At 42.5% G+C, this 13,502-nt stretch overlaps 1 protein-coding gene across 5 annotated transcripts in view; it reads right to left on the bottom strand.

The window, feature by feature from the left end:
- Positions 1 to 13,502, bottom strand: part of plcb1 (phospholipase C beta 1) — a 1,044,484-nt gene that overhangs the window by 382,464 nt on the left and 648,518 nt on the right. For all 5 annotated transcript variants that reach the window (XM_069932441.1, XM_069932442.1, XM_069932443.1 and 2 more), the window contains exon 5: positions 2,944 to 3,023. In XM_069932441.1, coding sequence (XP_069788542.1) covers positions 2,944 to 3,023 — 80 coding nt within the window. The remainder of the gene's footprint in view (positions 1 to 2,943; positions 3,024 to 13,502) is intronic.

Below are 13,502 nucleotides of genomic sequence, written 5' to 3'. Positions count from 1 at the left end.
TTCAGGATGAGGGAGTAAATTGGATTGAACTTTGGCTTTGCGGGAGAAGCCAGAGAGTAGTAGTAGATGACTGCCTCTCTGATTGGAGGCCACTAACTAGTGATGTGCTTTAGGGATCTGTGCTGGATGATAATATGGTAAATTAGACCAGCAGGTTTGCAGAGGACACAAAGACTGGAGGTGTAGTGGACAGCGAGGAAGGCTTTGGACCAGCTGTAAAAATGGGCTGAAAAATGGCAGATGGAATTTAATGTGGACAAATGTGAGATTTTGCACTTTGGGAGGACTAACCAAGGTTGGACATCCATGTAAATGGTAGGGCACTGAGGAGTGCAGAACAACAAAGGGATTTGGGAATACAGGTATATAATTCCCTGAGGTGACATCACAGCTAGAAAGGCTTGTAAAAGAGAGCTTTTGGCACATTGTCCTTTATAAATCAAAGTACTGTGTATTGGGCTTGGGATGTTATGGTGAAGTTGTACTATATATTGGTGAGGCCAAATATGGAGTACTGTGTCCATCTTTGGTCACCAAACTACAGTAAAGATAAAACAGAATTGAAAGAGTGCAGAGAAGATTTACCAGGATGAGCTCAGTCACAGGTTAGGACTTTACTCCCTGGAGCAGAGAAAAATGAGGGGAGAGTTGATATAAGTATATTGAATGGGACTTGATAGAGTAAATGCAAGCAATCTTTTTCCACTAAGGATCAATGAGACAAGAAATAAGGGACATGGGATAAGGGTGAAAGGTGAAATGTTAAAAATGAACATCAGGGCAAATTTCTTCAGGCAAAGAGTAGTGGGAATGTGGAACGAGTTTCCAGCTAAAGTGGTGAATGCAGGCTTGATTTTGACATTTAATAAAAAATTGGATGGGTACATGGATAGGTGGGGTATGAATGGCTGTGCTCTGGGTGCAAGTCAAAGGGACAAAGTAGAATAATATTTCAACACTGTTACAGAGTTCTGCGTTGTATATTGGCCTATGTGTTGTGTGGTTTTATATTAAAAAGTGACAGTTTGCCTTAGAGAGCCAAGGTGAAGGTGGACTGCTGAGAGAGAGGGAGAAGGACTGAGCATGTGCAGAAAAATGATCTAAAAATGTCTGGACTTGGATGATAAACCATCACTAGGGGTGCTGTGGAGTGGAAGGTGGCCAGATCATGAGTCTTGGTCTGGAGAACAGTTTGGAATGTTGGGATTTCAAAAAGGATGAACATTCCGAAGGCAGCCAGAAGGATCTGGACCAAGCCAGTTGTTCCTCTCTCTGAAAGCCACAGAAGAAGACAACTTTGAATTTTGTGCTCTCTCTCTCTTTCTCTCAAATATCTTTTGGCTTCAGTTTACCAAACAAGCTGAATTTTGTTTAAGATCTTTGCTTTGGTTGAGATCGAAGTTTTATGAATCTTGTGTGTTTTGTGTTTGTTTTGTGTCTAAGTTTTTCTGTGGGTTGGTTGGAAATATAACTTAGATTTTAATTACATATGTTATATTTAGGCTGGGGAATTTATTAGTTTTACACTGTTAGAGAAATTTGCATGGTAACCAGTGGGCATTGTTATAAAAAGGGGGACTGGAAAGCAAAATTTCACTCTGAACCTATGTTTAGTTCTTCCTGAGTTGCAGTGTTTTTATACAGACATTTTTGATAACCCAGCATAATTTTAAATGTAATCATAATTTGAATAGTTCATATGCTTCCAGTTCTTCTGGGTGCATCTATCTGTATTTTTACATTTGTGTATGCGCTAGACTATTTCAAGTCCAATATAGAATTAATCTGAATGAATTCTGTTGTGTAATTTAATGTCTCAATCATCATCTTCCTTACTCCTTGAGGACAAGATCAGATTTAACCGAATTACAATGAGTTCCTAAGTGGTTCATGAAATGAACTTGCACACTTGCGGGGAAGACTTGAGCTGAGAATCATCTTGCTTTGGACAGAGCCATGTGTTCAGGAGAGCAGGCAGTGCAAACAGGTGCTTGTCTAGATGCTTCTTAAATGATGTGAGAGTCGCTTCCTCAAATACCCTTGCAGGCACTGTGTTCTAGATTTCAATCACTCCCTTGTGAACAAATCCTTCTGCAACCTCGGCTTCAAGAAAAACAAGCCTAGCCTACCTGAGTTTGCCTCATGACTGAAACGTGACCAGACAATTAGCATTTTCAAAGACATATGGGGTTAGTAGGTTAATTGGTCACATGGGAGTATTTAGGCAGTGTGGACTGGAAGACCATAAAATATAGGAGCAGAAATTGGCTACTCTGCCCATCGAGTCTGCTTCCCATTTAATCATGAGCTAATCCATTCTCCCACTCAGCCCCACTGCCTGACCTTCTACCCAAAACCTTTGATGCCCTGGCTAATCAAGAACTTATCAGTCTCTGCCTTAAATACACCCAATGACCTGGCCTCCACAACCACCTGTGGCAAAAATTCCAGAGTTTACAACTCTCTAGCTGAAGAAATTCCTACGCATCTCTGTTCTAATTGGACAGCCTTTAATCCTGAAGTTGTGCCCTCTTGTCCTAGACACTTCCATCATGGGAAACAACCTTTCGACATTTACTCTGTCCACACCATTCAATATTCAAAATGTTTCAATGAGATCCTCTCTCATGCTCCTAAATGTCAGTGAAATCCAATGGAGGGGTTTGTTATCGTGTTGTATCTCTAAAAATAAAACAGTTTTTTTAAAAATCCTTTTCTTTTGATGCCTGGTTACATTTGTCAGGTGGAGGATTCCCTCAAAATGTTCGAATTTCTCAACAACTTATGATATGACTCCAATAGCATCCTCAGATCAAGTCACTCGCCTCAGAAGTCAGATTAAGTAATACAGTGCCCTAATTATGGGACATTCAAAACCTCAAAGAAGTGATGTTGTGGGGTTTTAGAAAGTGCTGAAACTGACCAAACAAAGGCCACACTTACACTTTGTGTAATAAGGTATCCCTTGACCTGTTCTGTGCCAGTAGGTTGGTTGCCAGGTTGAATAGTGCATCAGTCCATTCCTGGAAAAACAAACAGGGAACTGTCACATGGTTGAAGATGGTTACTAAGTGTATTCATCAATTTTAGCCAATCATAGAGGTACAAGATGTGATAATCTCATGGTGTTATGCCAGCTCCATGGCCATGCAGACCATTATCTACTTCAATATTTGATGGTTCTGTTATAGGTCACACACACCTTTTAAAAACTTTATTTAAGGTTTTCAAATTACATTAAAATAATACATAAAGACAAAAACAGAATAAACTAAACACTAAAAAAACACACCCACACCCACCCTCCCCCCTACAGCTAGCCCCTCAAGGGGAGCTAAAAAAAAACATATCAAATAATTACAAACTTAAAAACTTAAACAAGACAATATTTTAAGATATTTCTAAACCCGTACACTCCAAATAAGGTGACCACATCTGAACAAAGAAAGAATAATTATCATGCAAATTATATGCTATTTTTTCCATATAAATACAAGATCTCAATTCATTATGCCAATGAACCATATTAACTTCTACATTATCTTTCCAAGTAATCACAACACATTTCCATGCCCCCTTTGCTAAATGAACAAAGGCTATCTGAAACTTATCCAACCCAAACCAGTCAATGAAACAGTATAACCCAACAAAACAAATTCTGGGTCTAACAGTAATTTAATCTTAAATAATTTTTCGAAAAATACTCTAATTTTTTCCCAAAATGGTTGAACTTTATCACAAAACCAGACTGCATGTGAAAATGTTCCAGCATGTAATCCACATCTAAAACATAAATCCAAATTACTAAATCCATATTTCTTCAATTTCTCAGAAGTCAAATACAACTGATGTAAAAAATTATAATTAACCAAACTATATCTTACATTAAGCAATTTAGTTACCCTTTATGACTCATAACCCCCCAATCCTCCTGAGGTATATCATAAGATAAATCACTTACCCACTTATTTCTAGATTTCTCTAAATTCAGTTTATCCATTCCATCTTGTAACAGCACATACATATCAGAAATAAAACCCTTTTTTAATGTATGAGAAATCAAAAACTCAAACTTTGTTAATTCAGCTAATTTCCTTTCCTTTCCATAATTATCCCTTATCAAAGCAAACAAAGAATTAGATGGTATTCTAAATTTTTTTCTGTCGATTAAGAGAAAGAAACTGTCCTTCAAAACAATCCCGAATCACTTTTATACCCTCAGATTGACACACCTTTAAATACCTCTTATTCATCGAAAAAGGAATAATTGTGGTGGCGCACATACTCGTGGCGAACCGGCCCCACTTGTACCGCCGCACTGGCGGGGCAGCCGCGAGAAGATGGCACCATCGGGGGACCTCCATGCCACGTGGTTTGAACGGAGCATGCGCCTGGGCGAGCGTGATGATGTCACCGCCCATGCGGGGGTGGAGCTCACACTACCCTTAAAGGGGCATGCGCAAAGTTTGAAATAAACAGTCGTTGAAACCCCCAACGTGGTGGTTGTGAGTTTCATTTCATGTAGCTGCCAGTATATTGGTGACCCCGAGGAGTCCAGATGATTTTCTGGCCTCTCACTGTGGTTTCCTCAGAAATCAATGCAGTCCTTCTGGACACATCACCCACACACTTGGTTCGGGTAGGCGGAAGCGCAGTTTTGCCTCCGACACATCTCATCAGATGCCATGATGTTTTACCATGTCATGAGCGTGCTCGACGAAGAGTCCGCATACAGGATGGATGACCTCATCCACAAACCACCGGAAGAAGGTAAATACCTTGTCCTCAAGTACCTCCTCCTCAGGACCTTCGGCCTCTCTCTGCAGCAGCACGTCTCCAGGCTCTTACACCTGGATGGGTTGGGAGGCAGAACCCCATTTGCCCTCATGGACAAGATGCTGGCGTTAGCAGAGGACCACAAACCATGTTTCATTTTCCAGCAAATTTTCCTCGAGCAAATGCCTGATGACATACAACTCCTGCTGGCAGATGAGGACTTCTCTGATCCACGATGAGTCGCGGCCCGCGCAGACGTCCTCTGGCGGATCAATCGAGAAAACGAGGCCGCTCTCAGCCAGGTCACCCGCCCAGGGCCCAGACAGCCACAAGCGACCCCCAAGCACAAGCCGGAAGAGCTCCACTCCACGTGGTGTTTCTACCATCAACATTGGGGGGCTCAAGCCCGCAAGTGCAGGCAGCCCTGTAACTTTAAGGGAAATGACTTGGCCAGCCGCCGTTAATGACTGTGGCACTGGCCACATGAACAGCCTCCTACACGTGACCGACAAGTCCACCGGCCAACAGTTCCTAGTAGACACTGGAGCTGAATTGAGCATGCTCCCCCCGACCGTTCTCGAGACCCACACCCGCACATGAGGCCCTACCTTACGGGCAGCCAATGGATCCTCCATTAAGACTTTTGGCACTCACAGAGCACAGATCCACATTGGAAAGGACAAGTTCCATTGGAAGTGCATGCTGGCCTAGGTGGGCATGGCACTGTTGGGGGCTGATTTTCTCCAGGCGCACAGCCTGTTAGTGGACATCAAAGGCAAGTGGTTGGTTAATGCCCGCACCTTCCAATTCGTCCGCCTTGATGCCACAGACGCGTGCGACCTGGGGATAGCTTCCATCACTGCCCCCAAGGACGAGTATTCCTGTATTCTCACCATCCTGCAGCCACAGTTCACTTCTGCCATGCCCCAACATGGAGTCTGCCACCACATCTCGACCCAGGGCCTCCCTCTACATACCAAAGCCAGGTGGTTGCCCCCCGAAAAACTGCAACTGGCTAAAGAGGAATTCTCCCGACTACAGGAACTAGGAATCGTCCGTAGATTAGATAGCCCTTTGGCCTCCCCCCTCTACATGGTCCCCAAGACTTCCAGGTGTTGGCGCCCTTGCGGAGACTACCGTCGCATTAACGATGCGACTACGCCAGACCGATATCCCATCCCGCACATTCAGGCCAACTTACACGGCGTCCAGGTTTTCTCAAAGGTCAACCTGGTACGGGGCTACCACCAAATCCCGGTCCTCCCCAACGACTTCGGCAAGACTGCAATCATCCCCCTGTTCGGCCTTTTCGAGTTCTTATGGATGCCTTTCGGCCTCAAAAACGTGGCCCAAATGTCATGGCAGATGCACTTTCAAGGCCCACCATCCACAGTCTCACCCCCGGCATGAACTATGCCCAGCTAGCGCAGGCAGAGAGGGAGGACGCGGAAACACAAGCCCTCCGCACCGCCATCACAGGCTCCAGCTTCGGAACCTAAAGTTGCCGGGCAGCCCCGACACGCTGCTCTGCGACGTTTCCACCAGCTCTCCGTGCCTGGTAGTCCCGCCGCAGTGGAGGTCACAGGCTTTCAGAATGGTCCACGATTTGGCCCACCCCTCAGTCAAGACCTCGGTTCGGATGATGGCGGAGTGTTTTGTGTGGCATGGTCTCAAGAAGCAGGTAGTCCACATGGTGAGGAACTGCATGCAGTGCCAGACCTCTAAGATCCACCGTCATGCAAATGCCCCGGTATAGCAGTTCGACTCCATGGCCAAAAGATTCCAACATATACATGTCAACATTGTGGGCCCCCTGCCGGTGACCAGGGATGCCTGCCACTTGTTGATAGTGATCGACTACGTGACGAGGTGGCTGGAAGCCATTCCACTGAAATACCGTTCCGCCGAGATCTGTGCCAGGAACCTACTTGACTACTGGATTGCCAGGTTTGGGGTCCTGGCGCACATTACCAGCGACAGAGGTGCTCAATTTACATCCGCCCTTTGGGCACAGTTAGCGAACCTCTTGGGGGTCAAGCTCCACCACACCACTGCATATCACCCCCAAGCCAATGGCCTAGTGGAGCGTTTCCACCGACATCTAAAGTTGGCCCTCATGGCTCGCCTCACTGGTCCCAGTTGGATGAACGAGTTGCCCTGGGTTCTGCTTGGCAGCAGAACGGCTCCGAAGGAGTACCTTCAGGTATCATCCACAGAGCTGGTTTACGGCGCACCGCTGTCGCTACCCAGGGAGATCTTCGGCCCGGACACCGGCTCCGCTGCCAAAAATCCGACCTTGTTAGCAGATTTACGGGGTAAGCTCACCTCGCTAGCAACCCACCTCCATCCTACCATGGCAGCTGGCCATCCTGTTTGCCCAAGGAGCTGGACACAGCTGAGTATGTTTTTGTCCAGTGCAGTCCGCACACCACGCCCCTGCAGCACCCTTACGAAGGTCCCTACAAAGTTCCACAGTGATCAGGCAAGACATTTACAATGGACACTAGGGGCAAGGGGGAACTGTTCATGGTCGACCACCTCAAGGTGGCGCACCTGGACCCCAGCCAGCCGGTAGAGATGGCCCAGCCGAAACATTGAGGCTGGCCACCCAGGCGGCAAGACGCGTAAGCTGCTTCTGGGGGGGAGGGGGTTGTGTGGGAGCGCACATACTTCATGGTGAACCGGCCCTGCTTGTACTGCTGCACTGGCGGGGCAGCCGCGAGAAGATGGCACCATCGGGAGACCTCCGTGCCGCATGGTTTGAATGGACCACGTGCCTCGGGCGAGTGTGATGACATCACTGCCTATGCGGGGGAGGAGCTCACGCTACCCTTAAATGGGCATGCACGAAGTTTGAAATAAACAGTCGTTGAAACCCCCCATGAAGTGGTTGTGAGTTTCATTTCATATAGCTGCCGCTACATAATCTTATTTTGGTATAACAGAGTTTGAATTGATAATTTAGCCCTCGTACCTATAACAAAATTCCTTTTATTCCAAACCCCTAATAAATGTTTTAATACATGCATATTACATCCCTGTAATAAACAGTGATTCCACTTAAATATAAACTGATGAACCTGAAATTCAGAAATACAATCTAATTCCACTTTAGCCCAACCAGGGGGGTTGCGTAATATCCATCATTCTATTAACAAACATTAATTGTGCAGCTTCATAATAATTTTGAAAATGAGGTAATTTAAGTCCTCCTAAAGCATATTTCCATGTCAATTTCAGTAACACTACTCTCACTAACTTTCCCTTCCATAAAAATTTCCTCACCGCCATATTCAAATCTTGAAAAAACACTTTTGGGAGTGAACATGGAATTGACTGAAATAAATATTGAATACGTGGAAAAATATTCATCTTAATACAGTTTACTCAAACTATCAATGTTAATAGAAGATCTTTCCACTTAATCAAATCCATCTTAATCTTTTTCAATAACAGTAGATAATTTAATTTATATAAAGATTGATAATTCGCATCCACCAATTACTCATAAATATTTAATTTTATCAGACCATCATAATTTCGTAATCTGTTTGCACTCATCATAATTCCCATCCGAAATTGGCAATATTTCACTTTTATCACGATTTACTTTATACCCAGATAACATAGAGAGCTCGAATAGTTCAGGCTGAATGTAAGAGTAGGATTATGTCTGATCACTCCATGTTATTTATATCTTGTGCAGGCTCTGAGGTTATGCAATCAAATTATTGGTGGAGATTTAATGTAATGTTATTGAAAAAACCTGAGTTTATTACTTTTGTTAAGGAACAAATTTCTTCTTTTTTGAGTATAAATACTAATTCTGTATGGAGTAATTTTACTTTATGGGATGCTTTGAAAGCATATTTATGGGGCCAAATCATTAGTTATTCAGTTATAGGTCACACACACAAAGTTATATTGTCATATTTAGATAAATGTACTTTAGATAATGCAAGCTATTCATTCCCAGTTGGTAAAACTAAACAGACTATAAAATAGTAACATTTTACTTCACTTCAAAATTTAGCTCCTTCTGGACTCGTACTTCAACCAAGTGTCTAGCTCTTCTGATGGTGATGAATTTCCAGCGAAGGGCTGATGTTTCATTAGATATTCAATATATGATTTATCTTACATTGCAAAATAGCTGACATAATTAGAAAGTGTCTAGTGCACACGTATAGAACAACCTGGTTAATGTATTGAAGGGCGCCTGACACTTATGGAACGCTGCTGAAGTAGTGATGTGGGAAGAAAGGAATTGGAACAATTTCAGGAGACAAAAATAGTTCCAATTAATTTAACTTGTATTTCAATTAAAAAAAAAGGTTGATTTTAGAATGGTGGACATCTATAAAATGATCAGCACTGGAAAAGACAACTAAATGTTTCCTAGAGACTGTTGAAGCAACAATCTACTGGAGGAACTCCAGAGCAGCATCAGTGGCAAGAACGGAATGGTCAATGTTTTGGATGGAAAACCTTCATCAAGGTTGAGAGTATGGAGAGAGCTGGCCAGAAAAATGATGATAGGGTTGGTGGGGTTGAATAAGGGGCAGCAAGAGATTATTGAACCTGGGGTCTTACATGGTTGGAATGCAGGCACTACAGGTGGTGAGGAAAGAAAATTGTATATTGTCCTTTATTATAAGACATTTTGAATATAGAAGCAGGAAAGTCTATTGTAGATGTATAGGGCCTTGAAGAGGTGACACCTTGAGTATTGTGTGCAGGTTTGGTCTCCTAATCTGAGCTATTGATTCTTGCTATTGAGTGGTATTACAATGTTACAAAGGCTCAGTTAACTGATTCCTGGGATGGCAGGATTGATTTGTGAAGATAAAATGCAAAGGCAAGGGTAAAACTTGTTGGAATTTAGAAGAATGATTGGGGATCTCATTCTGACTGGACTAGACAGGTAGGATGCAAGAAAAATATTTCTGATGTTTGGGAAGTCCAGAACAAGGGATAACTGTCTGAGGACAAGGAGTCAGTCACTGAGGACTGAGATGAGGAGAAACTTCTTTACTCAGAGAGTTGTGAATTTGTGGAAATCCTGCCACAGAAATTTGTATAAGGCAACTTGTTAGATGTATTCAAGTTGGAGTTGAATGTGGCCTTATTGGCTAAAGGGATCAAGGGGTATGGAGAGAAAACAGGCATAGGGTATTGAGGTCACATGATCAGCCATGATCGTATTGAATGGTAGAGCAGGCTTAAAGGGCCGAATGTCTGTTTTCATGTGAGGTGGAGCAAAAAGAATCATTCAAGGTGAGGTAGGAGATGGCTGGAGGCGTTGATGAGTGGAGACAAAGGCAGATGCTGGAATTGGATAAATAGAGAAGGTGACCATGGATGCCATTAGGGAAGAGGTAGGTCAAATTGCCTCAAATCGAAGCAAAGGGGGAAAGGAGGGGGGTCCTGTAGGTGAAATGTGGATGGAAAAGGGTGGAACCAGAAGGGCGATGGTGATGAGAATGGGTGGGGACAAGATTGGGATGTGTGGAAAACAGAACAATATATAAGGGTCAGAGGAGAAGGGGAGGACACAAGTAACTCAGGTAACACACTACCTGAAACTGGAAAATTCTATATTCATACCATTGGGCTGCAGACTGCCCTGGTAATATAAGATAGAACAATAGAACATTACTGCACAGAAACAGCACCATTTGGCCCATCTAATCTGTGCTGAACTACTATTCTGTCGAGTTTGAATGACCTTCATCTGGACCATAACCCCACCTCCGCGCCCTCCTCCCTCCTCCAGTTCATGTTCGAAATTGTTATTAAATGTCAAAATCTAACCCCCGCTCAAAGCTTCAGCTGACAGTTTGTTTCACTCTCCCTACTTTCAGTGTGTGATTCCCCTCAAGGTTCCCTTTAAACATTTCATTTTTCACCCTTAACCCACATCCTCTAGTTCTTGTCTCACCTAACCTCAGTGTAAAAAGGCTTGCTCACATTTACTCCATTCACTCCATCATAATTTTTTATGCCTCCATCAAATCTCCCCTCATTCTCCAACACACCACAGAATAAAGTCCTAACCTGTTTGCCTTTTCCCGTAACTCAGATCTTCAAGACCCAGCAGCATTCTTGTCAAACGTCTGTACACTCTTTCAATCTTATTGATATCCTTCCTATAGTTAGATGACCAAAAGTACACACAATACACCAAATTTGACCTCACTGATGTCTTACAATTTTACTATAACATCCCAACTCCTGTACTCAATACTTTGATTTATGAAGGCAAATATGCCAAAAGCTCTCTTTATAATCCTGTCTACCTGTGTCGCCACTTTCAAGGAATTATATTTCTGTATCCCCAGATCCTTTGCCCTACTATTTGCCATGTATGTCCAACCTAAGTCCAACCTTCCAAAGTGCAACATCTCACATTTATTCATGTTAAATTCCATCTGCCATTTTGTAACCCATTTTTCCAGCTGGTCCAGATCCCGCTGCAAGTTTTGAAAGCCTTCCTTACTGCCAACTACACCCCCAATCTTAATGTGAAATGCAAATTTGTTGATCCGATTTTCCACTTTTTCCTCCAGATTGTGGATATAGATGTTTCTCTAGACTGCATTTACTGCTCTTTCTGAGATTGGATCTTTGTAATTATCAACTGAAGGTCTACTAACGATCTACAATGCACTAAGTTTACTGGATGAGAGCAAAAACATTGTATTTAATGCCATGGGCTAATTACTACTTAAATGAATGCTTTCAAGCTTGTAGTCAGATATTCTCTGCATTAAGCTTCCAATTTATAAACAGCTGCACTCTATGCTGAGCTCCTGTCAATTTTCACTTTAGTTGCAAAGAATAACACACAATCAGTGAGTGCTTCAAAAATCTAATGAAGTTTTACAGTAGTTGATTTAGGATGAATTTCACAATTGGTAATGTGGTCTCCTAAGCTTTGAAGAGTTCATAATGGCTTATTGTAGTCCTCAGTGCATGTAATGGAGCTCCAAGCCTCTCTTCCCCAAGATTATACCTGAATGGTGAGGCAGGGAACAGACCTTCTTCGAACACTTACACATCAGCATCAAATGTTAAGTCATTGGACAGCAAATAGCCCATAACATTTCAGATATGGATTATTGAAATAAGATCAAAAAAACAGAACTAACTACCTTGAGTAAAAATGTTTCTTTAAGACAACTTTTATTTAATAAAGCAAAAGAGAGGAGACAGAAAGAGAAGGGGAGAGGAAAGAGGGGAGGGAGAAACAAGAAAAAGGAAGAAAGGAAGAGAGAAAGAAAATAATAGATTTATTGAAAGAGAGAAAAGAGAGATAGAAAGGGAGAGTAAAAAGCAAAGGAAGGGAGAAAGGAGAAAGAAAAAATAGAGAAAAAAAAAAGTGAAAAAGAAAAAAAGAGAAACTGAGTTAAGAAAATGAGACTTGAATACATCAATTTCAGATGAAAATTGGGATAACACGCTTGATCTGATTAACAATACTTCATTCAGTGCACGATATTGTTTATTACAATTTAAAGCTGTACATAGCATACAAATGTCCAAAGTTAGATGATCTTGTTTTTATCCTGATGTTGATCCACTATGTGAGAAATGTAAAATTTTTGAGGCCTCTCTGATTCATATATTTTGGGAGTGTCCAGAACTACAAGAAGATTGGGAACAATTCTTTAAAACTCCATCACAGATTCTTAGGATTAAATTGGAACCATGTCCTTTTATTGCTTTGTTTGGTTATTCTCTAGAAGAGAGGATTTCATTGAATTCATCTCAATAAAGATAGTAGCATGAGCAATTTTGATAAGATGGAAAGACAGCAGAGCACCAAGTTGTATGCTATTGCAGAGGGATTTGGGCTGCTTAGAAAAGTGGGCTGAAAAATGGCAGATGGAATTTAATGCTGATAAGTGTGAGGTGCTTCATTTTGGTAAGAAGAATCAGAACAGGACATACGTGGTAAATGGGAGAGCATGGATGAATACAGAAGAGCAGAAAGATTTAGGAGTAACGGTACATCGTTCCCTGAAGGTAGAAACTCACGTGAATAGGGTGGTGAAGAAGGCTTTTAGTATGCTGGCCTTTATCAATCAATGCATGGAATATAGGAGTTGGGAGGTGATGTTGAGACTGTATAAGATGTTGGTGCGGCCTAATTTGGAGTTCTGTGTGCAGTTCTGGTCGCCTAATTATAGGAAGGATATAAACAGAGTGGAGAGAGTGCAGAGAAGGTTTACCAGAATGTTACCTGGGTTTAAGCATCTAGAGTATAGGGAGAGATTGGACAGATTAGGTCTTTATTCTTTGGAGCGTAGAAGGTTGAGAGGGGATTTGATAGAAGTATTTAAGATTATGAAAGAGATAGACAGAGTGGATGAGGATAGACTATTTCCGTTAAGAGGAGGAAAGATTAAAACAAGAGGACATGAGTTAAGAATTAAGGGGCAGAGGTTTAGAGGTTACATGAGGGGGAACTTCTTTACTCAGAGAGTGGTAGACGTGTGGAATGAGCTTCCGGGAGAAATAGTGGCGGCGGAGTCAATTATATTATTTAAGAAAAGGTTGGACAGGTATATGGATGAGAAGAAGATGGAGGGTTATGGGCATTGTGCAGGGAGGTGGGACTAGAGAGGGGTGTTTGGATCGGTGCGGACTAGAAGGGCCTAATGGCCTGTTTCCGTGCTGTAAATTGTTATGTTATGTTATGTTACAGGATGTTATGTCTTGCT

The sequence above is a fragment of the Narcine bancroftii genome, chromosome 4 (genome assembly GCF_036971445.1).
Source record: "Narcine bancroftii isolate sNarBan1 chromosome 4, sNarBan1.hap1, whole genome shotgun sequence".
In the NCBI taxonomy this organism is placed as follows: Eukaryota; Metazoa; Chordata; class Chondrichthyes; order Torpediniformes; family Narcinidae; genus Narcine; species Narcine bancroftii.
The sequence above is the reverse complement of the archived record's forward strand: the minus strand, read 5'-3'. Positions and strand labels throughout refer to the sequence as shown.